Source organism: Chrysochloris asiatica, unplaced genomic scaffold (genome assembly GCF_000296735.1).
Source record: "Chrysochloris asiatica unplaced genomic scaffold, ChrAsi1.0 scaffold00017, whole genome shotgun sequence".
NCBI lineage: Eukaryota > Metazoa > Chordata > Mammalia > Afrosoricida > Chrysochloridae > Chrysochloris > Chrysochloris asiatica.
This window is the reverse complement of record NW_006408535.1, coordinates 27,756,004-27,777,290: the sequence shown is the minus strand read 5'-3', so window position 1 is coordinate 27,777,290 and position 21,287 is coordinate 27,756,004. Positions and strand designations below refer to the sequence as shown.

Sequence of the window (21,287 nt, the reverse complement as noted above, 5' to 3'; positions counted from 1 at the left end):
CTATTTGCTATTTTTGTATGGTTTCTGATTTTTCATTTGTTCTGTCAATTTGTTCTTGTAGTATTTTCCTGAATTCTACTAAAGTTTTGTCTGTGTTTTCCATGATTTCATTTGCAGCTTTCTCAAATTTTCACTCAGTCCATTGAAAGTACCTAAACATCATTCTTTTGAATTTCTTATCGGGTACTTCCATTCCCATTTCTTCCTCAGGACAGGTATCTGATTCTGTATTTTGGTCACTAGTTTGGACCACTCTGTTGTTTCTTCCTGTGAACTGAAATTGTCTGTTTCATCTGAGACATTGTGGTGTTGTATTTATATTTAATTGGTGAAAGTATGTTGGTGTGTTCTTAGGTACTCACAAACATCTCCTGATGGTGTGATACTGATGGGAGTGTGTGTGCAGTTCTCTGTTTGCTGTGGGGAAGTTGAAGGTGGGTGGTCTGGTGTTGACTACTGTGTCTTTATGTTGATTGGGTGGTGCAGGAATGAGTAGTGGCCCTTGTACAGTGGGTGAGGCTGAAGGAGGTGCAGGTGTGGCTGGGCAGTGTGGACATGGCTTCTGTCTCCCATTGGGTAGGACAAGAAAAAAAACAAATTAAAAAACAAAAACCAACAACAGAAAAAAAGAAAAAGAGCCAAGTGTGTGGGGGAACAAGCAAACAATGGTAAAAAAGACACAACTAAAAATAAAAAGAGATAAAAGGACAGGAACATAAACAAGGGAAGAAACACAGAAAAGAGGAAGGAAAAAAGAAGCAAAACTGTGGTTATGTGTCACTGAGTTAGTTCTGACTCATAGCTACCCTGCATAAGGTTTTTGAGGAGTGGCTGGTGGGTTTGAACATCTAATCTTTAGTTAGCAGTCCAATGTTTATCCTACAGTGCCATATCAGGAATCCAAACAAAACTAGTGAAGGGGAAACAAGAAAAGAGAATAGTAAAGAAAAAAACTAAATGGAAAAAAGAAAGAAAAAGAAGGCAATAGAAAAATACTAAAGAAAAAAAGATAAAAGGAAAGCAGAAAAAGGGAAAAAAAAAAACAACAAGGAAAGGGAAAGAGAATAAAAGGAGAAAACTGGGGGTGGGGGACACCAGGGCACCCTGTACAGGTTGGCGCCCTCTGCTGGCCAAGGTCACAGGCGGGGAGTGGGGAGGGATTCCAGGTCCTAGATGGAGTTCCTGCCAGTCTAGAAGGTGTCTGGGTCAGGATGCCTGACCTGGAAAAAGTTCTTGAGGGCCCAGAGGGCGACTGGGGGCATGGAGCCTAGTTTCAGGAGTTCCTGCCAACTCAGAGGGTGGCTGTGGTCAGGGGTGGCTGGGGGGTTGGGGGGGCACTGGGAATTTTGTTGGTCTGAGGCAGAAAGCAAGTACTTCCAGTTGCAGGGGTGGTACCCAACCTACAAGGGAGCAGGTGGAACAAAAGCTATGCAGGGGTGGGGTCAGTGTCACAGGTTTTTGGGTGGTTAAGGGTGAGAGCTGGCCATACTTCTGGTCATTGGGAGGGTGTGGGGAACAAGGGGAGGATTGTATCTATCTGGTCTCCAGCCACTGGTGTGGGCTCTTGGGTGGTCCTGGGTGAGTGGAGCCAATGAAAACGTTTATTGCCTACAAAAAGTTCAAACCGGCAGCACTAGTCAGTCAGGCCAGATTCACAGTTCACAGGCTATTTGTCTCTTCCCTTGCTGCTTTTGTCCGCTTCTTCCCTTAGTCAGTATTCTATCCAATTTTCTATCCCTTCCTCAGAAGCATGGGATTCCAGGATCTGTATCCGTTTCATTAGGTCTCTCGGGTTTTTGTTGTAGAGGGTCTGGGTAGAATGTCTGCCTAGTCTATCATCTCACCGGAAGTCCCTGGTCATAACATGACCAAATTATGCTGACTTGTCCCTTAGTCATTCTTGATTCAATTCTAATTTTTTTTTTTCTTTTTGGAATTTAGTTTATTCACACCTCTGTGTATCTATTGCTGTGTACCACTAAGTAGATTCTGACTCATAACATCCCTATACAGCAGAGTAGAACAGTTCATTTCCTAGGCCGTAAAACCCCTATACAGGGTCACTATGGGTCAGAACCAACTTGACGACACTTAGCAACAAAACAACAAATCTTTGGGGGAGAAGATCACTAGATCTTTACTCCTGAGGAGCTGCTGGTGCTGGTGGATTCTAACCACTAACCTTTTAGTTAGCAGTTGCTTAACCATTGTGCCACCAGGGGTCCTTTCTATCTACCCCTTTCTATTTATACAAATAAAGAAAAATAAATGTACTTTATGACCAGAAAAAATAGCCACTATATTTACACTCTTCTACTTTTCAAAATTAATTTAAAAACATCTTATTAATGTCACTCTTTTTCAGCTTTTTAAAAATTATATTACCTATTTGTCCATTTCATAGTGACTTCTTTTTTGAGTATCATAATGGGTTAAAATATTTCAAAAACTCACTTTGTTCCAATTAACTATATTATTTTCTATCTGATGGAGCCTCATTAAGTTGCTTCCTTTGTTTTTTTTTAGCTCTCTTTTATACATTTGAAAAAGTATCCTTGCTCTTTCTCATTAGCAACATGGTCTAGGCCTAGAGTTATTTAGGGCATGGGACTATTCTCCAAGGAACTCTAGGTCCTTTTCATTGTGAATAATATTTTAGACCAAAATCTTGGTGTTAAGAATGTGTATCAGACTGTTCCTGATGTCTTTAAGCTATGTTAGCAACAATGTTTCAAGAAAAAATATTTTTAAAATCACAAATTCACACTGGTATGTCCTCTTTAGTCCAAACATTACTAAATCCTTTTTTATTTGACTCTACTGTACAGTTTTACATTTTTCTCTTTACAAAACACTTGCTTATATCTTTAACCCTGTACCTGTAACGACATTCCCTCTCTACTGGTCTTTCAGTTTATCACTGACCCCCATTCTCTCTTCACTTCATTGATAGATTCATCTATGCTGGGACAACGGGACTGTGTGGCAAGAGAGAGGGAATTTAAGACACTGGCAATGGAGTAGTTGTAGGGATGGATCATGGAATCCAAGACGGTAGGAAGTTTAAGAAGGAGGATAAAGCATTATGAATCAGGAGAAAGAAGAGTCGGGTGATAGACTGGAACAGGTACAGTGAAGGTAAATGAAGGAAATGGCAGTCAGAGTGTGGAGTGATGAAGTTCTGACTTGAGAGTGGAGCAATTCTAGGAGGTGGCTAACAGAAAGGAAGCAAAGTCATAGGTGTGTGAGCCGCCACTCCAACTTCCAAGGCAGCTCCACTTATGAACAGTGCTGGGGCAAATACACACACATCCCATATCTCGGTGGGGAGATAAGGGCAAGATCACCAGGGTCCTGGCACTGATGAATGCCTGCCACTCCATTCACAGGAAAACTTGTACTGTGTTCAGCCGCCATAGCCTCTGAGCTGCTTTGTGGCCCTCCCCAACTGCTGCTCATGGCTGTGCCTCCACCCTCTTCATACCATGCTGGCTCTGCTCCTGACTGTGCTGGCTGAGTTCCGGAATTTTGGAACTCCTCACAGGAAGGAGCGTGCAGAGTATGCTGAGGCTAGTCCATCTGGTCCCCTGTGGGGGCCTGTCAGGCTCACCTGTGCCACCTGTCTCCAAATAGCATTGAGCAGGAAGCTGAGTCAGAGAAGGAAGAACAGGAAAAGCAAAGTGGTGGGAGCCACTCTTCCAGCCAAATCTTGCCCTGATTCTGAGGATTCTGACGCTGCAGACACAAAAAGATATAGTGGGGAAGCTAAGGAGGGCAGACGAGAGGGCATGTGAGAAGGGGCCAGACCTGGAGATGCCATAGCTCTACTCTTAATTTTGGGTGTTTGGCAGAGTCCCATGCAAGAAGGTGGGATACAGGCAGCCAGAAGGAGCCTCTCCCTTGCCCCAAAGATGTTGTTTCTGGGGCAAGAGAGGGCTTAGAGAGCCTGCTTTTGAAAGATTCGGGCCCTTAGAGTGGGAAGATGAGGAAGCCAGAGAAGCTTGAATATTTCCAGCCTCCCAGCAGGTTCCCCCGACGCAGGCGCAGGGACACCCGGTCCCCGGGGTCCAGGGGCAACAGCACAGAGCTGGTGGCTGCTTCCCGGGTCACATCAGGGTCGTTGGCAAAGGCTGAGATGACAGGCCATGTGTTCAGCATCAGGCTTACCTGGGGAGGGGAGCTTGGTCAGCACTCTCCTTTAGCCCTAGGTTCTCCTTCTCTCAGGGGCCCCAAGGGTTCCCGCTCATCTCTCCAACTCCAAAGAGGAAGTCTGTAGAGTCCTGGAAATGCTGGGGTTGGCCAGCGTTTGACTTGCACATTTCCCACACTCTGTTAGACTAGCCCTTTTCTCCTTTACTCCCTCCCCTCAGTTCCCTCAGACATAGACCATTGGAGGGTCTGCCCAGGGGACAGTCCATCTCCACTTAACCCCCCCACCCCCACCACAGTCCCTTCCTAAGCTGGGATGGGACCCAGCGTGCAGATCACCTGGACAGTTTGGCGGTTGTACACCTTCACCACATGGAAGCGGAAGCTGTAGACACCCCGGACAGGGGCCACAAAGGAGCCTGAGGCTCGATCAAAGCCACCACCCTCGTTCACCAGGACCTGGGGGAAGTAGACCCTGCTGAGTGGGGTGTCTGTGGCTCAGGGAGACCCCTGGGTTAGAGAAAGAGACAGTGAGTCAGGAAAAGAAGTGGGGATCAAGTAGGAGGGAACAGGAGAAATATGCAGAGGGAGTGTGAGTGTAGGGAAGGGAACTGGTGGTGGGGGCTATTAGAGAAAAGGTAGGAGGCTGCTTTCTAAAAGTTTGAGGGGCAGCAAGGAGGGCTTGGACAGTTATTCCAGGCCCTGGCAGGCTCCTTCCCAGTCCCCTGCGGGGAGTTACCTGGTCAAAGTAGATGGCTCCACTGGTGCCGTTCCCAGTCTCTCCTGATGGCTCATGGTGATGGCTGCGGACTGCAGCAAATGCCACTCGTCCTGGGGGTGCCTCTCCAAGGGCTGCCCCCCCGGGACCCCCTGCAGCAGCTCGGCCAGGCTCACACACCACCAGGCATTCACCCTCCAGTAACACAGGCTCTGCTCCCTCCTGGGCCCACCCAACGCCCAGGGCCAGAAGTATCAGGGCCAAGGGTGGCCCAGGGCTGAGTGGGGAACCTGGTGACCAGCCTTGCTTTGCTCCTAGCATGACTGACTGAGTGGCTCTGCGACTCACTAGCCCCCTTTTGTCTTGTCCCTCAGCCGTGGTGATGCTCCTTACTGTCTCCTCTCCACGCACCACCCCTAGCCCGGCTCCTCAGCCTGCAATCTGGTCTCACAGTCACTTGGCCTCAAGGGGCGCCTCCCTCTCCATACCTCTCTGTGCCCCAAGACTGGCCTGTCTCTCATTCAGTCACTCTTGCTGTCCCTGCAATTCCCTCCCCCTTGGCAGAACATAAAATGACAGCAGTTGGGTCCTGGGAGGGAGAGGAGGGATGAAGCTGCCTGACTGGAGGGCTCTTTGGATGGCAATGAAGGACGGACGGGGAACAATGACGAGTATGGCAGTGTCAGGGTGGGCGTGTGTGTCTGTGAGTTTGTGTGTGAATATGGGAGTATGTATGTGAGTGTGTGTGTGAGAGAACGAGTGAGAGTGTGAATGTCAGTGGGTGTGTATGTGTGACTGTGGGAAAATATGTGTATGAATGTGTGTGTGTGTGTTGCGTGCCACAGTTCCTGTAATCCCCTCCTCCTCCTTCTCATTCCTCACCTTTCTTAAAAACCCCTCACAAGTCAACAGCCTTTCGGAGGGGGCATTTTTTGCATTTGTTGGAAGAAAGGGTGCTCTTGTCTTTTTCTCACAATTGTTTTGGTAGAAGTGCTTGGGCCAAGCGCAGCATTAATTTGTGACCTTGGGCCAGTCACTTTCCCTCTTTGGTCTTCCCGTCATTCAAACGGACCGGATTAGAGGAATTTAACTCTCTCTTCACCCTTAACTTTCCATGAATGGTTTCCCCTTTAACGAAAAGCAACAGTGCGGAGCGAGCGGGGTGAGCAGAGGAGAGAGGTGGGGGAGAGCTGAGGAGGGAGGAGTGGGCGGGGAGAAAGAGTGAGTGGGTAGGGCCTCGCTGAGGCCGTGCCAGGAAAGGTGGAGCCAAGCGTGCTGAGCTGTGGGTTTCCTGCCTGGGGCACCTCCTCTTGCCCGGAGGGCGAGCTGGGAGCCCAGGCTCCGCGCAAGCCCAGCCCTTGGGAGGAGCCAGGCTGACCCCGCCCAAGGCCAGGAAGTGGCGCAGGAAAACATTTTGCGATGTGGGGACTAGAGGCCCCCGTTGGGTGAAGAGCCCGGGAAGGCCTTCCCAGATTCAGGTCTCCTGCTGGCCCTTCTCACTTGGGCGAAGCTAGGGGCCTGTGGCACCGAGGGACGCCCGCGGGACGAGGTCGGAGCGGGTGGTCGCGGCGGGTAGGCTCCCCTCCCCCTCCGCGGAGGCGCAGTGGGGACCCGGAGGCTAGACCACTCACGGGGCTGTCGGGGCCTCCGCGGGCGGGCACGACAGCCTTAGGCCTGGAATGGGGGATGGGGCACGTGGAGGAAGAGATGGGAGTGGCTGAGATCTTGGAAATGCAGAGGGACTCTAGAGGACAGTCCAGTTCTCCTCTGGTGAGGAGTCATCTTTCAGACTGGGACCGGGAGATTTCTCCCTGAGGAGAGGCGTCCTCAAGACTCTTTGATGTCCACCTGCCCATTCTTTCTGGTCTCTAGACCAAGCTGGAGTTTCCCACTCTTCCAGTTCAAGGGCTGAGACCATCATTTTCTAAAGGGGAGACGCCCATCCCAGAGAGACCCACCCAAACCCCACTGCCCTCCAGTTGGTTCTGACTTATAGCGATCCTATGTAGGGTTTTGAAGGCTGTAAACCTGTACGGGAGCAGGCGAAGCGGCTGATAGCAAGCAGTCCAGTGATTACCGTGTTTTGTTAAGTGCCGTCGAGTCGATTCTCGATTCTCGTAGCGGGAGCGGCTGGTGAGTCTGTAGTCTTGTATATATCCCTGACTCACTCTCCTGAGAGTTCTGTTCGAGTAACCTGTCACGCTCGCCTTACATCCGTCAGGCCCTGGGGTTGTTTACCGATTTTACTAGGCGTGGTGTCTATTGATAGCTGGTGTCGCCAGGAGACCTAGACGTGGGGTGAGGGGATGTGAGGCTCTGAGTTCCTTTCTCATTTCTCAGGCATGGATGATGCAGCTATGCCTACTTGGGGGGCCGGCTTCCTGTCACCCGACCACTTTGCTGTGTCTGCGAATGCAGAGGACCAGGTGCGCAAGCAGCAGCCCTACGTGGAGCGCATCTTCGGCATAGAGATGAGCTTTCTACCGAAGGACTGCCCGGAGAATCCCCACATCTGGCTGCAGCTTGAGGGTCCCAAGGAAAATGCCAGCAGAGCCAAGGTAAATGCCCCTCCCCTGATCCTTCTCAGGAACAAAGATTCCCTCCTGAGCGGGCAGAGGAATGGCTTGGGGAGGAACTTGACTTCTTGATTGTCTCATTGACCACGTTAGTGCCCCTGAGCCTTGAAAGACTTCCTAGTTCTGTATGTGCGTGGAGTTTTGGTTTCATTTCTGCTGTGACTGCTAGGACAGATGATTCAATTCAAATCAATTTGTGCTACTTGGTAAAAGAACCAAACCCACTACAACTGAATAAATTACAACTCATTGTTACCCTATAGGACAGAGTAGAACGTTCCACAGGGTTTCATAGGCTGGAAATCTGTACACACTGCCTCCTTTTTCTCCAGTGGAGAGGCAGGTGAGTTTGAACTGCTGACTATTGTTAGCAGCCCAAGGCTTAATCTACTTTGCCACCTGAGCATGCGGGCTCCACCAAGGAATTCGCTGGGCAGTGGATTGTTGTTTGCCTTCTAGTGGTTGTAGATTCAGTGACCCCCTGCGATGGAGTAGAGCTGCCCCCTGGTTTTCTTGGCTGTAATCTTTATGGGAGTGCTGGTGGTGCTGTAGGATAAGCACTGGACTGCTAGCCACAATATCAGCAGCTCCAGCCTGTCTGCCTTGGAAACCTTATACAGGGTTGCTGTGAGTTGGAACCAACTCGATGGGACTTAACAGCAACAACCTTTATGGAGGCAGATTACTAGATCTTACTCTTAAGGAGCCTCAACGTTTCAGTTATCAACCAAGGGTTAAACTGCTGGTCACTGAGGCTGGGCCTCGCTTTGGAGTCAAGCAGACTGGAGTTCCAGAATTGGCTCTACTATCCAACACTCTATGAACTAAGTCTCAGTTTCCTTATCTATGGAATTTGAATAATAGCACCCACCTCACTGGGCGTATTGTGAGTGAGATGACCCATATAAAATGTGAGTACAGGAAACGTTAGCAGTGATGATCATTGTATTATGATGGAACAATACAATGTACACACACACACACAGATATTTAAAGAGATAGCCTTGTAGCCATCAGTTCAAGTGCTAGGTGGAAATACTAAGCCCAGGCTGTCAGCTGAAAAGGGAAAGAACTGAGGTTCTCTATCTCTTTTTAACTCCTGCCTTTGTTGGGGGCCATGGCACTCCATTATTTTGCACTGTAATCTTGGAACTCAGAGGACAGAGCTATGAGGTTGAGGGGTGACCATGCCACTTAGGATTCCAGCAGTTTCCTTTCCTGTCTCTTTCCTGTACCCCGCAGGAGTACCTAAAAGGTCTCTGCAGCCCGGAGCTGCAGAATGAGATCCACTACCCATCCAGACTGCACTGCATCTTCCTCGGAGCCCAGGGCTTCTTCCTTGATTGCTTGATTTGGAGCACAACAGCCCACATGGTCCCCCTGGCCCCTGGCACGCTGATGATCAGTGGCCTGACTGAGGCCTTCGTTATGGCTCAGAGCCGAGTGGAGGAGCTGGTGGAGCGGCTGAGTTGGAACCTGAGGCCAGGGCCATGTTCGGGAGCCTCTCAGTTTGCTGGTGTGCTGAGAGACTTTTCTGCCCTGCTGCAGTCCCGAGGGGATGCTCACAGAGAGGCCTTGCTGCAGCTGCCCTTGGCTGTCCAGGAGGAGCTGCTGAGTCTGGTGCAGGAGGCATCCAGGGGGCAGGGGCCACAAGCAGGCCTGGCCTTGGAGGGGAGGAGCCCAGGCCTGCCAGGAGTTGGAACTCTCCTGAGTGAAGTTGGGGAATCCCTGGACACTGGATCTTTGGGGTGGGGAGGATCAAGGGGGGAGAGATATGCCACAGTGAGGGAAGGTGGAAGAACTGGTGGTCCCAAGGAGATGAATTTGGGGTGGAAGGAGGTGTCTGGGGAAGATGCTTGGGAGAGAGGTGAAACTTTCAGACTGCAGTCAGGGGGAGGAGTAGTCGGGGCATCAGTGCCCATGAAAGGGAAGGCTATGGGGAAGGAGCCGCAGGAAAGAGGAGGGTTCTGTGTGCAGCAGGAGCCTCCTGGTGCTCATGGCCCCTCTCAGAGAGCAAGTCAGCCTCGGGGAACCTCCCTCCTCCAGCGACTCCACAATGGGCAAGCCTCACCCCCAAGAGTGCCTAGCCCTCCACCTGCCCCTGAACCCCCATGGCACTCTGGAGACCGGGGAGCTAGGGGAGACAAGCAGCAGATCATGAGTCGAGGTCGGAAACGGGGCCCCCGGGGAGGCAACCTGGTGACTGGCACCCAGCGTTTCCAGGAGGCCCTACAGGATCCCTTCACCTTGTGCCTTGCCAATGTGCCTGGCCAGCCAGACCTCCGCCATATCGTCATTGATGGCAGCAACGTGGCTATGGTGTAAGTGCCTGGTAGGGCTAAGAGCAGGGGGCAGGGGAGATGAAACAGGCTAGTACTGCAGTTGGACCCCTTCCATTGCAGGCACGGCCTTCAGCACTGCTTCTCCAGTCGGGGCATTGCCATTGCTGTGCAGTACTTCTGGGACCGTGGCCACCGAGACATAACTGTCTTTGTGCCTCAGTGGCGCTACAGTAAGGATGCCAAGGTCAGAGGTGAGTCGAGCTTGGTCTTTTGTGTCCTGGGATTAAGCCCCTTGGGGATAGTCTACCTTGGAAAGAACTGTTCCTCTCTTTCCATAGAGAGCCACTTCCTGCAAAAGCTGTACTCTCTCAGTCTGCTCTCTCTCACTCCCTCTCGAGTCATGGATGGCAAGAGGATCTCCTCCTATGATGACAGGTACTTGTTCCTCCCCTGGACTGTAGACTGTGCTTGGTATTTAAGGGAGCCCAGTGAGAAGCTGAGGAAGAGAGGGAAAGTCCAGATGCTTTGTGCTTTTTCTAGTCTGGGTGTTGGGGAAAGGACTAGCTATTTCTCAGTGTGCTCTTGTGACTAGGTACCTATATCTGCCCTTCCTGAGAGATGAGATGGGCTGGGAGCAACTTTGTCCCATTCACCATGTTTCATTCATTAAAGTACGTAATGATCTCTTACATTTTGGTGCCTTACAGTCTAGAAAGAACTGGTTTAGTGGAAAGATGGGGAGCTGGTGGCATGACTAGCTGACACATGCCTTCTTGCAACCTAAATTTCTAAACATAGAGAAAAATTTCTCCAAACCATCTAATGAAACATCAAAATAATGAATAAAATGAGAAACCTGATCCATGATCCAAGTATAGTCTTACTTTGTATAGTAAGACTATACAAAGCTTGATATAATATAGACAGATCACTGGACGTAGAATTTGAAGAACTGAATTTGAGCCCCAAGTTGATGTGGGTTGTGGAGCACTCTCTTAGTGACTTACCTCTTTGTCTCAGGGTCCTCCTCCATTCATTCACCCTCCTTGTGAATATCAAAAGAAGAGAAAGTAAGTGCTTGCCTAAGTCAAAGTACTGAGTAAGAACAGAGTGATTATTACCTCTTTTAACTTTGCATGAACAAAGACAGATGTGGCAAGAGGATGTTGTCTCTCTTACATAGTTATGGAGGCTGAGGGTAAGAGTGAGTGACTGTCTTGACAAAGGCTTAACATGGAAAAATTAGAACTCAAAGTTCTGAGTAGAGTTGCCAGATCATTTAAGCAAACAAAAATACAGGGCACATTTCCTCCCCAGCAAATATACAAGGGGTCTTCAAAAGGTTTGTGGAAAAATGGAATGAAAAAAGAATGGAATTTTTCTACAATCTTCTTTAAGCTCCCTCATAAGTGGTGTGGGAAAGAGACTTGAAAAGTTAATCAGCCAATTAAAAAATTTAAACCTACAATGCTCTCTAGGATGCTGTTCTGTTTTAAATGAAAAATTATAGTTTCTAAACCATGTAATTGTTGTTAAGTGCCATCGAGTTGGCTCTGACCCATAATGAACCTGTATAGGGTTTGTGCTTTTTCTAGGAGTGGCTGGTGAGCTTGAACAGCCGTCCTTGTGGTTCAAACTGACTTTGCAGTCCAATGCATTAACCCACAGCACCACACCAGGACTCCATCCTCTGCAAATGCACCACTGTGTGTATTACTCTTAGTAGGCAAAATTTCAAATTTATATTGTGTTGTCTGCCTACTATGTCTTACACAACTGTGCAAACTTTTACATTTTATTAAAACTGGATCAAGCTTCACCTTCAATACTGGTGTGTAAAGAATGTTCCATACTTGGATAATCTGTGAATCTAGTCATAAAACAGAATGGCATTGGAAGGTGAATTGCCTTTTTGGAGAACAGCATTTATTTTTGTGGGGGCTGGCACAGGGAGGAGGTAAAACCTTATACAGGGTCACTATGGGTTAGAGTCGACTTGATAACACTTAACAACAACAACAACAACACTGTGAGGATACCGATGAACAAGCCACACACATAATATGATAACAGTAAAATGTACCTAACCAGGAAATCAACAGGGCATAGATTTTCCCTCAGTATGTTTCTCAGACAGAAACTCAGGTCTGACTAGTCATCTGCTGTACTTACTACTGAATCCCAATCCTCTCTGTTCCACACACTGTCTTGCACATACTGACAGCCCTGCACATACTAGTTAAATGGCCTGCGGAAGGAGGTGGGAACTCTGGGAACAAATCTGATTTTTGTCCTCAAAGAGCCAAGGTCAACTCTAAATCAAACAGTACAGCAGCTTAGGAAGAGGAGCCCACTTCTGGCCAGGGTTCTGTGGGAAGGGAGGTATTTGTGTGCTTTTTGTTGATTAAGGCTCAGGTAGGATATTCTGGATCTTTTGGGTTCTAAACCCATTAAAAAGACCCACTGACCACCTCATGAGTCTTACCCTTGCCTTGTGGAATCAGAATTATTCAAATGGGTCATAGGCATAGATATTTTTACAGTTCTGATGATTCTGTTCACCATTAGGTTTGGTAATTCCCTTTCAGATGGGAGTAGAATAGTTTCAGAAACATGAACATAAGGAAGCATAGGGCATACTTGGAGAATAGGGTCTGATCATTGATTTTGGCTGGAATTGAGAGTACATCAGGAACTAGAGAGAAGGATGTAAGAATGGCTTGGAGCTTGGTCCTGGAGGGCTGTAGCTGCTAGGCCTGGGCTTGTAGACTTTTCTTTCGTAGATAAAAGCCAATTGTAGGAGAGTTTTGTGTAGGGGAAGAGTATTTTCTCTTGAGGAAGGACAGGATAGACTGGAGTGTGGCTATAGGTAGGGGACCCACCTGTTTGGAGACTTGGAGTATCCCAGTGAAGGTATCCTAATCATTGAAGTGATAGTGGGTGGGCCTGAAAAGTGGGGTGGGGATAAAGGTGAAAGGCTCCTCAGAGAAAGAACATAATAGATTTGTGACTTTTTGGGGTAAAGTAGAAGGTAAAAAAGTCAGCTCTGTAAGACCTGTCGCTTAATTAAAGAGGCACTAAGTATTGGGAAGGGGATGTTATTGGGGAGATCAGCTTGGAGTCATCCTTGTTTCCTTTCTAATTCATGGCACCTCTATACAATCGGTCACCTAGTGGCTGGGTCAAGACGAGGTGAGGGACCAGAGCTACATCACAAAAATAGGTTGTGGAAGTCCATAACTGCCTCTGGGGTTGGAGAATCCAACAATGGCTGCCGTGGTTTTTGAGATAGGTTCATGGTGAAGCTGGCTGAAGAGAGAGATGGGATCATCGTCTCCAATGACCAGTTCCGGGACCTGGCGGACGAGTCTGAGAAATGGATGGCAATCATCAGAGAGCGGTGAGGGAGCCCTCCCCTGAAATAGGGCAGGGGCTCTGACTTTCTCTAAAACCAGCCCTGTTCTGGTTTCCAGGTGGGAACTCTGGGAAGGTGCTGAAGTTGCTTTGAAGGATGGCAGTCAGCAGCTTCAGTTGGTGTTAGTCTCAGCTGCATGGGAGGTGGGCAAGGCTTCCCTCTGTGACTATTCTCTGTCCCTATCCAGCTTGCTGCCCTTCACCTTTGTGGGAAACCTTTTCATGGTCCCTGATGACCCGCTGGGGCGAAATGGCCCCACTCTGGATGAGTTCTTGAAGAAACCAGTCAGGTAAATCCCAGATCCTACCGCAGATAGCTCCCAGCCCTGACCTCTGCAGGGAAGGAAGCTTTACAGACTCAAAAGACTTAGGTATGAGCTAGATTTGTTCTTGTTAAGTGCCATCGAGTTGGCTCTGGCTCTGACTCAGAGAGACCTTGTGTAGGGTTTCCATGGAGTGACTGGGTGGGTTTGAGCTACCACCCCTGTGGTTAGCAGTCCACCAACTTAATTCTGGTGGGGTGCTGTAGGATAAGCACTGGACTGTTAACTGCAAGGTTGGTGCTTCAGACCCACCAGCTGCCCCATGAAAACCCCATACAAAGTTGCTCTGAGTCAAAACAGACTCGGTGTCCCCTAACAACAATTGCATGCTAGTTTTCATTGCCTTGGGCTTGGTGAAGCATCCTGAGACAGAGCCTCCAGGTAGGGAGGGTAATTCCTGTTTCTGTTAACCAGTGCTTTTGATTGAGTTATTTGTGAGATGAGTTTGCTTTTACTTCTGCCCTTCGCTGAACTCTTAGGTGATGAATTTACTGGACTTGAACTAAATCTTAATAATGACCAGGCTAACCTTTTAGGGCCCAAAGGAACGCTGCCGCTGCCTTTCCTTTGGCGGTGGGGTGATACTGCCACTCAGTGGTCATTTTGGAGAACTTCAGGATTTCCCTCCCCTCCCCCAAAGCCAGAAATAAAACCTATCATCCTTTGGTAGGAGTCCTGGTATGGCACTGTGGAGTAAAGCACTGGACCGCAAGGTCAGTTTGACCCATACACACCAGCCACTCCTTGGAAACTGTACACAGGGTCGCTATGACTTGGAACTGACAGCACTTAACAAAAACACAAAATAATCTGTGGAAAGGAGCTCTAGGGACATGTTTAAGTGTTCCCATCTGCTAACCTAAAGTTCAGCAGTTCAAATCCACCAGCTGCTCTTTGGAAAAAAAATGTGGCAGTTGGAATCCACTCAGTGGCAATGGCTTTTTAAAAAAAGTCTTTACAGAAGCAGACTGCCACATCATTGTCCCGCGGAACAGCTGATGGGTTCAAACTGCCAACCTTTTGGTTACAACCAAGGGTTTAACCACAAGGCTCCATGTGCTGGAAATTGGCATGACATTTTACTGGGGATGGTGGTGGAGTTAAATGTGCTGTTGAGTTGGTTGTGATTCATAGTGACCCTGTATAGGGTTTCCAAGGAGCGGCTGCCAACCATGTGGTTAGCAGTCCAATGCTTGTCCTACAGCAGGGTTGGGAGCTCTAATTTCCCTCCAGTAAGCTCGTCAGCTCTTTATGTGTTCTCTGCTTCTTCCCAGGACACAAGGGTCTTCTGAGGCTCAGCATTCTCCCAGGACCAGTGCAAAACAAGGCCATCAGCAGCGGGTGAAAGAGGAGGAAAAAGGCAGCGGAGGTATTCGGAAGACCCGTGAAACTGAGCGGCTCCGGCGCCAGCTGCTGGAGGTGTTTTTGGGCCAGGATCACAAGGTGGACTTTATCCTGCAGCGGGAGCCGCACTGCAGGGACATCAACCAGCTCTCTGAGGCCCTGCTCAGTCTCAATTTTTGAGCTTCACCTGCTGAGTGGCTGCTGCCTGTCAGTACCAGTGTTGCCTAGCCCAGTCCCTGTTTTGAGTCCCTCTTCTGCTCAGAACCTGACCCAGATTCACTCTGGGTTGGTGTGTTGGGTCAGGGAAGTAAGGGTATAGAACATTTGTGCATTGGGAATGTTCTTGCTTGGGGCTCTGTGGGGATAGGTCCATAGATGCCATGGAATCAGGATCTCAGCCAGTTCTCATGAGCTTCTGTTCAGCCTTGCCGTAGTATACAGTTGCTGGAGGGAGTGGGGGCTGCTGGGAAGGATGCAACTGAGAAGCTGGCACTACCAGCTCTACCTCCAGGCTGAGTTGGGGATGGGAAACAAAGACCTGGTGGCAAGGAAACTAAGATGTTCCTTCCCTTGGCTGCTGCTTTGTGTGGTCAGAGGACAGGGTGCTGGCCAGGCCTTGCTAGGCCTCCAGAACTATTGGTGGTAATCCTGAGCCCTGGAAAGACTATAGTGTTAGGTGGGCTGGCCACAGTGGGGGACCTGGGAAAGAAGGCAGGAGGAGACTTGGCTTCTGGTCTCAGCCACGACTGAGATCTTGAGTTGTGCATGGACTTTGTTTCTGCCTGTAAACCACAGGTAGAAATATCTGTTGGAGCAGTGAGTACATACAGGAAAGCTCACTGGAGAAAAGGTGCTTTGACCAAGGTTTCCTAACCATGACATAAGTTTCAGAAAGCTGTAGGTCGTCTGTCCCCTGGGATCTACCCAGGCCCTGGGTAGCTTTTAACACAGAATTCTTAGTATAATGTGCCCTGTTAATGGCTGCATATCCCTTTTGGGCAACCCCCCAAATCCACATTTTCAAAATAGTTAAATTAGGGGTTGACTGTTTGCATTACCAGAATACTCTCAGGTTTCCTTTAAATGGCAGCTGGCCCACTGCAATCAAGTGTTTACATATTAACCAATGTGTCAGAAAATCCCCAGTTAGATGTATTTGCTGGAGTGCTGGGAACAATCACGAAACCAATGAAGACATGCTATGCAAGGACAATGTTGATGTGGTCTGATCCGATCCCTAACATTTTCTCTACATAACGCATAAAAGTGAGGCACATTTCTGTTTTGTGTACACTTGTGTATATGGGGACGGGGAGTTTATAGAAGTTCTATCATGATGCACTGATTATCTGGAATACGAAAACTAACGAATCAGAATTGGAAGGGTACCTGACTGGCCACCACACCAACTGCTGTCCTATCCTGATGTTCTTCCTCCTCCCTGAGTTCTACGGGTCACCACCCTGTAGCTGCTTGGAGTCCTATGTCCGAGAAGTTACTGCCACACAAGCTGGCACACCACCTCTGAACAGCATTAGTCATTACTTCTTTCTTTCCTGTAGCCTCAATTATGCTTTTATATTCTTTCTGCATTTGAGGTAGGTCAGTCCTTCAGCTGAGAGGCAGCAACAGAGCCAGCCAAATTCCTAGAGAGGAGTCTAAGGCTAGAGAAAGAATGAGACAAGCCTCCGGGCATGAGTCTTTTCAGGCTTGGCCTTCCTCACTCTCAGAGGCACAGGGAGTTGAGTGCTGTTGTCTTTGTCTTTCATTCCAGCAACTAGCATGGGGAGCTGAATGATGATGGTGTCCCTGGGTCTCCCATGTTTCCTCCTACCCCTATCCTCCGTCTCATAATTTATGATTGATACCACTAGACAAGTATTGACCAGGACTAGGGAAGGGTGTGTTAAAAAGTGGCTAGCTATGGGGATGACCATGACTCAAAGATAGCTTACAGTTCCCTAGGAAAAAAGGAGGTTGGCTAATATGACCCACTACTTGTGGTCAAGTTGTGGCAGAAATCTACAGGATAGATAAAAAGAAAAAGTCCTATTAACACTTGACACATTCCCCCCCCCCACCCACCCACCCAATTGGGCTGAATTTATAATGTTGATTGTTGTGTCCTTAGTCCCTTGCCTTGTTCACTTTCAGTATCATGGTGGGATGTGAGTGGACCAGAGGTATTTTCTGCTCTTTTGTGCTAAGGACCCTGATTGACTAAAGTGGCCCCATTCAGCTGAGAGGCAAGTTCTGTGCTTCTTACAGGCAGAGATGTTGACTTTTTCCTGCTGTAACTTCAACTGGGGCTAGTGTGTGATTCTTTAATAATTACTTACCATTTGGTTACATGGACTGAAGGCTCTCCTAGACCTGTCCTCACCTCTTCCTCTGCTAGCATCATGATGGCAGTCTGTGAACAGGTATGCAGGTGACATCTAGACCAACTGGAAGTGGGCCCTCATTTCTCTCTTCTTCCAGTCTACCTTTGTCACAACCTTATGCCCCCAAATTGCACCCAACATTTGTGCCAACAGAGGGACCAAGGGGATAGGTGAGGAGAGCTTGTCCACTGTAACTTTCAAAGAGTCAACCTAGGATGACAGTGCTTGAAATAACTTCTCGGAGAACCTAAGCCAAAGAAATGAGTTGAAGCTAGTGGAAAATCGATCTTTATTGTCTAAATTGCAGAGCATAACGTAGTATATGCATAAGGCAGGAATGGAAAAGTTAGGGAAACTAAGCTCGGGAATTCTTTGGGAAGGTCCTAACTTCATGGATTTACAACCTTGAGAGCATATACAGTTTCTCAGTGAAAGAGGATGGAACAGCAAAACAGGAGAGAAGCAGGCAGGAAGAATCCCTAAGAACTCAGTTCAGAGCTCAAGTTGAGGCACATCTGAGCCTAGTCACAGTTTCTAACCTGGAAGTCATAGTTGCAGGGAGAGACCTCAGGCCCCTGCCATCAACATCCTTATTTAGGCTACAACCTCCTTTAAGGCAGCCCCCAGCTTTGGGAAGGAGTACAGGTAGCCAGTGGCTAATGTCCGCCGTGGGACCACTTTCTGACCCTCCAGCAGCATGACAGCACGCTCTCGCCCAAAGACGGCTTGCACCACAGGGCTGGGAAGGGGGATGAATGCTGGGCGACCCAGGGCAGCACCCAGGGCCTGTGCAAACTCAGCATTAGTGGTGGGGGCTGGAGCCACTCCATTCAGGACCCCCTGTACATGTCTTGCTTCAAGGGCATGGGCCAGAATTCCCGCCAGGTCACTGATGTGAATCCAGGGGAAGAACTGGCGGCCTGAGCCGATGGGGCCTCCCAGACCCAAGCGGAAGGGCAGCAGCATCTGGCCAATGGCACCACCCTCACGGCCCAGCACAACTCCTAGAACAAGCAGTAAGGATGGCATGGGGGAGGCCCCTCAACATAAAAGTGACCCCAGTGATCCCTGTTTTTCCATCCTCATCCTCTCATGTGCCACCACAGCCCTGTACCTGAGCTCAGGAGTGTGGCTCCCTTTGGGACTTGTCACCCTCCCATCAAGATTGACAAGTAGTGGTATTCTCTCACCCTCTGTAAACTCAGCTCCTCTTATCCCACTGCCTCCAAACCCAGGGAAGATGTTCCAACCAATCGTGTTTTTGGTTCTCACCCGAGCGCACCACCACTTGCCGTGTAGAATCTCCAGGAAGTTTTGCGGCAGCTTCCCATTTGGTTACAAGGTTGGAAAAAAAGTCAAAATCCCCTCCGGGGCTGTCCTCATCATATTCTGCAGTCAGGCTGGGTTGGTAGTAAGCTGTTAGTGGAACAGCATTCGTCTGCTTGATGCCCTTGGTTCTTTCTGCCTGGATCTTTATAGTTGAGGCTCCACTTAATCTTATTTTCCTTGGCCCTTAGGATTTCCCCCGTGAGAACACAGCCGCAGGGCAAATCCCCTCCCCTCCCCCGGAGCTTTCCCATGACACTGACCTTAACTGTCCTGGAGGAATGCTTATCTGTGGTTGGAAGGCTAAGCTGAGAGGGGGCTAGAGTATCCTGGTTGAGAACAAAGACCTGAGTGCCAGGCTCCTGAATGTTAAGCTTAGATCCAACATCTTAGCTCTGTGACTTTATGCAAGTCACTTAACACCTGTGGGACTAATAAAGGAACCTACCTATCTCATAGGTGGTTGTGAGGACTAGATGCTGTAATATATATAAAACACTGGGCTGGCGTATGTGAGGGATAAGGTCGTATGTGAGGGATAAGGTCGTGGAAAAAATGGAATGAAAAGATAATGGTATTTTCCCATAAACTTTCAAGAGCCCCCTGGTACATTATAATTGCTCACTCTTTGGTCAATACAAAGGTAAAACACAAGTTCCTAAAGAACTATAGTGTGAGAAGCAAAAGAACTCAGAGTAGGTGGAATTTTCCCTGGTACTGGGACACTTCCCACTTCCCCGTCTTTGTTCAAGGGTCCCTGTTGTCAGTAAAAGTATATAAAGAGAAACAAGTATTCATCCGTTGAGGGTCTAAGGAATTACTGTGCCTGTAGACACCAGGGCTTTGGGCTGACTATAGCTAGGACTTGAACTTCCTCCTCCCCTGTATCTTCTTCCCCCTACCCGCCCCCCTCTCCCCAATGTAAAGGGTTGGTGATGTGGAACATACCTACACCTGTGACTAATATCCAGGTCCTGGGGGGTTGTGGAGCCTTGGAGATGGTGCTTGCCAGCATTTGGGTTGTCTCCAGGCGACTGCTGAGAACCTCCTTTTGAAAGGCTTCATTCCACCTCCAAGAGAAACGAGGAACAGTCACTAAAATGCATACATGCACAGGTCCTCTTTCCCTGGGGCATGGTCAGTACCCAATTCTAGTAAAATGTGATTTAGGGAAATGGCCCTCGCAACCTGTAGAGTACAAAGGCATATCTATCTTGGGCATCCCGAGTTATCTGTGAAAGGCACAGGTGGGTCCGAAGGGGTCGGGGTCGGGGCGAGTGAGTAGTTTCTCAATCTGGGAGCTTCAGCATCTACAGCTCTGAAATTCCCCTAAGAATCGGGTCATCTCAGCTTCAGGGCCCCGCTGACCTTCGGAGAGGGTTGAGGATGTTCTCTCCAGCTAGGTTGATGGCAGCGTCACAGCTGGGCAGCCCCGATTTAACAAGCTCATCCTGTTAAAGAGAGCTAACGGTGTGCTTTGAGGCCCCGTCAACTCACCCTCCCCACCCAGTGGGCCGGACATACCCACGTGATACGATTCGGCCCAGGCTTTCGGGAGATCAACGTCACTTCGTGGCCGCGGGATTTCAGCAGCTGTGTTAGGGCTGTCCCAATGAAGCCAGTCCCGCCACCTGGTAGGGAAAACTGTTTAACGTCCATCCCAGGGGCTCCTTCCATCCCTGCAACTGACCCCTTCTCTGATGTTATCTATACTTTGTTAAGTGACACGGAGTCGGCTGCGACTCTAGCGACCCTGGTGAGTTTGAACCGCCGACCTTGAGGTTCAAACTGCCCTTGAGGTCCAGCGTATCATCACACAGCGCCACACCTGGACTCCGTATTTCTTTCTTCCTTTTTCTCCCCTCCCCGCGAATCAGAAGTGACTCCGCTATAAGAATTGGGGCCAGGAGGCCAAAGCCAAGTTGCCTGTGCAAACAACACAGCTTTCTCTCGGATACGGCCTCCCAACCTGCCTTCTCAGGCTAAATATTTTTCCCACAAACATGATCCCCACACCTTTTCTCGCTTCCCTCACCCACAAGCACGCGCATAGCGACCGGGACCCAACACGCCTGAGCTGGTTTTACGTAGAATTCCCCTCCCTCTTCCCGGTAGGAATCTATTAAGATCTGTTTGCGCAAGCGTCTCAGGATACTAGACTCTATAGGAGGGGGGCGGGAAAGATTGAGAATGGGCGTGGCCCCGCCGGGCTATCCGGAAGAATTTAAAGACATAGGACGTTTATTTGATGTTGCTAACTGGGGTAGTGTCGATTCCGACTCATATCGACCCTGTGTAGAGTTTCCAAGGAGCTATCTTGCGGTAAGTTTGAGCTGTCGACCTTGCTGTCCAACGCTTATCCTACAGCGTCACACCGGAAGGCAAATCTGTACAAGACCTTATTTTATGTAGGCATTCAATAAACGTTTATAAAACATTTATTTCACGAGTTGGAATTGTGTGGGGAATAGAACCAGGGCTTCAAACTGGCTAAAAACGGTTCAATAATTAACATCGTAAACAAGAGCCCCCATAAGCTTTGCATGGCAATCGTGTCGGGTTGACCAGTGGTTGTGCAGAAACCATCAAGAGAAGATGGAAGGAATACACAGAGTCATTGTACCAAAGGATATGGTTGATATTCAACTGTTTCAAGAGGTAGCATATGATCAAGAACCAGTGATACTGAAGGAGGAAGTCCAAGGTTCACTGAAGGAATTCGCAAAGAACAAGGCACCAGGAATTGATGGAATAAAAATGGAAATCTTTCA

The 21,287-nt window shown here is 48.9% G+C and overlaps 3 protein-coding genes across 3 annotated transcripts; 1 reads left to right on the top strand and 2 right to left on the bottom strand.

The window, feature by feature from the left end:
• Positions 1-3,969: 3,969 nt before the first annotated feature.
• Positions 3,970-5,188, bottom strand: CBLN3 (cerebellin 3 precursor). Its single transcript, XM_006835378.1, has 3 exons — positions 4,889-5,188; positions 4,489-4,608; positions 3,970-4,167 (listed from the first exon to the last, which is right to left on the bottom strand). The coding sequence occupies exons 1-3, from the start codon at positions 5,186-5,188 to the stop codon at positions 3,970-3,972; spliced, it is 618 nt and encodes a 205-aa protein (XP_006835441.1).
• Positions 5,189-7,224: 2,036 nt separating this feature from the next.
• Positions 7,225-14,986, top strand: KHNYN (KH and NYN domain containing). Its single transcript, XM_006835377.1, has 7 exons — positions 7,225-7,425; positions 8,686-9,764; positions 9,846-9,976; positions 10,064-10,160; positions 13,018-13,125; positions 13,328-13,429; positions 14,737-14,986. Exons 1-7 carry the CDS (start codon positions 7,225-7,227, stop codon positions 14,984-14,986), a joined length of 1,968 nt encoding a protein of 655 aa, XP_006835440.1.
• Positions 14,987-17,784: 2,798 nt separating this feature from the next.
• On the bottom strand, positions 17,785-20,587 carry SDR39U1 (short chain dehydrogenase/reductase family 39U, member 1). The gene is made up of 6 exons (XM_006835376.1): positions 20,552-20,587; positions 20,041-20,147; positions 19,885-19,967; positions 19,465-19,586; positions 18,463-18,606; positions 17,785-18,194 (listed from the first exon to the last, which is right to left on the bottom strand). The coding sequence occupies exons 1-6, from the start codon at positions 20,565-20,567 to the stop codon at positions 17,785-17,787; spliced, it is 882 nt and encodes a 293-aa protein (XP_006835439.1). The 5' UTR covers positions 20,568-20,587.
• Positions 20,588-21,287: the final 700 nt, after the last annotated feature.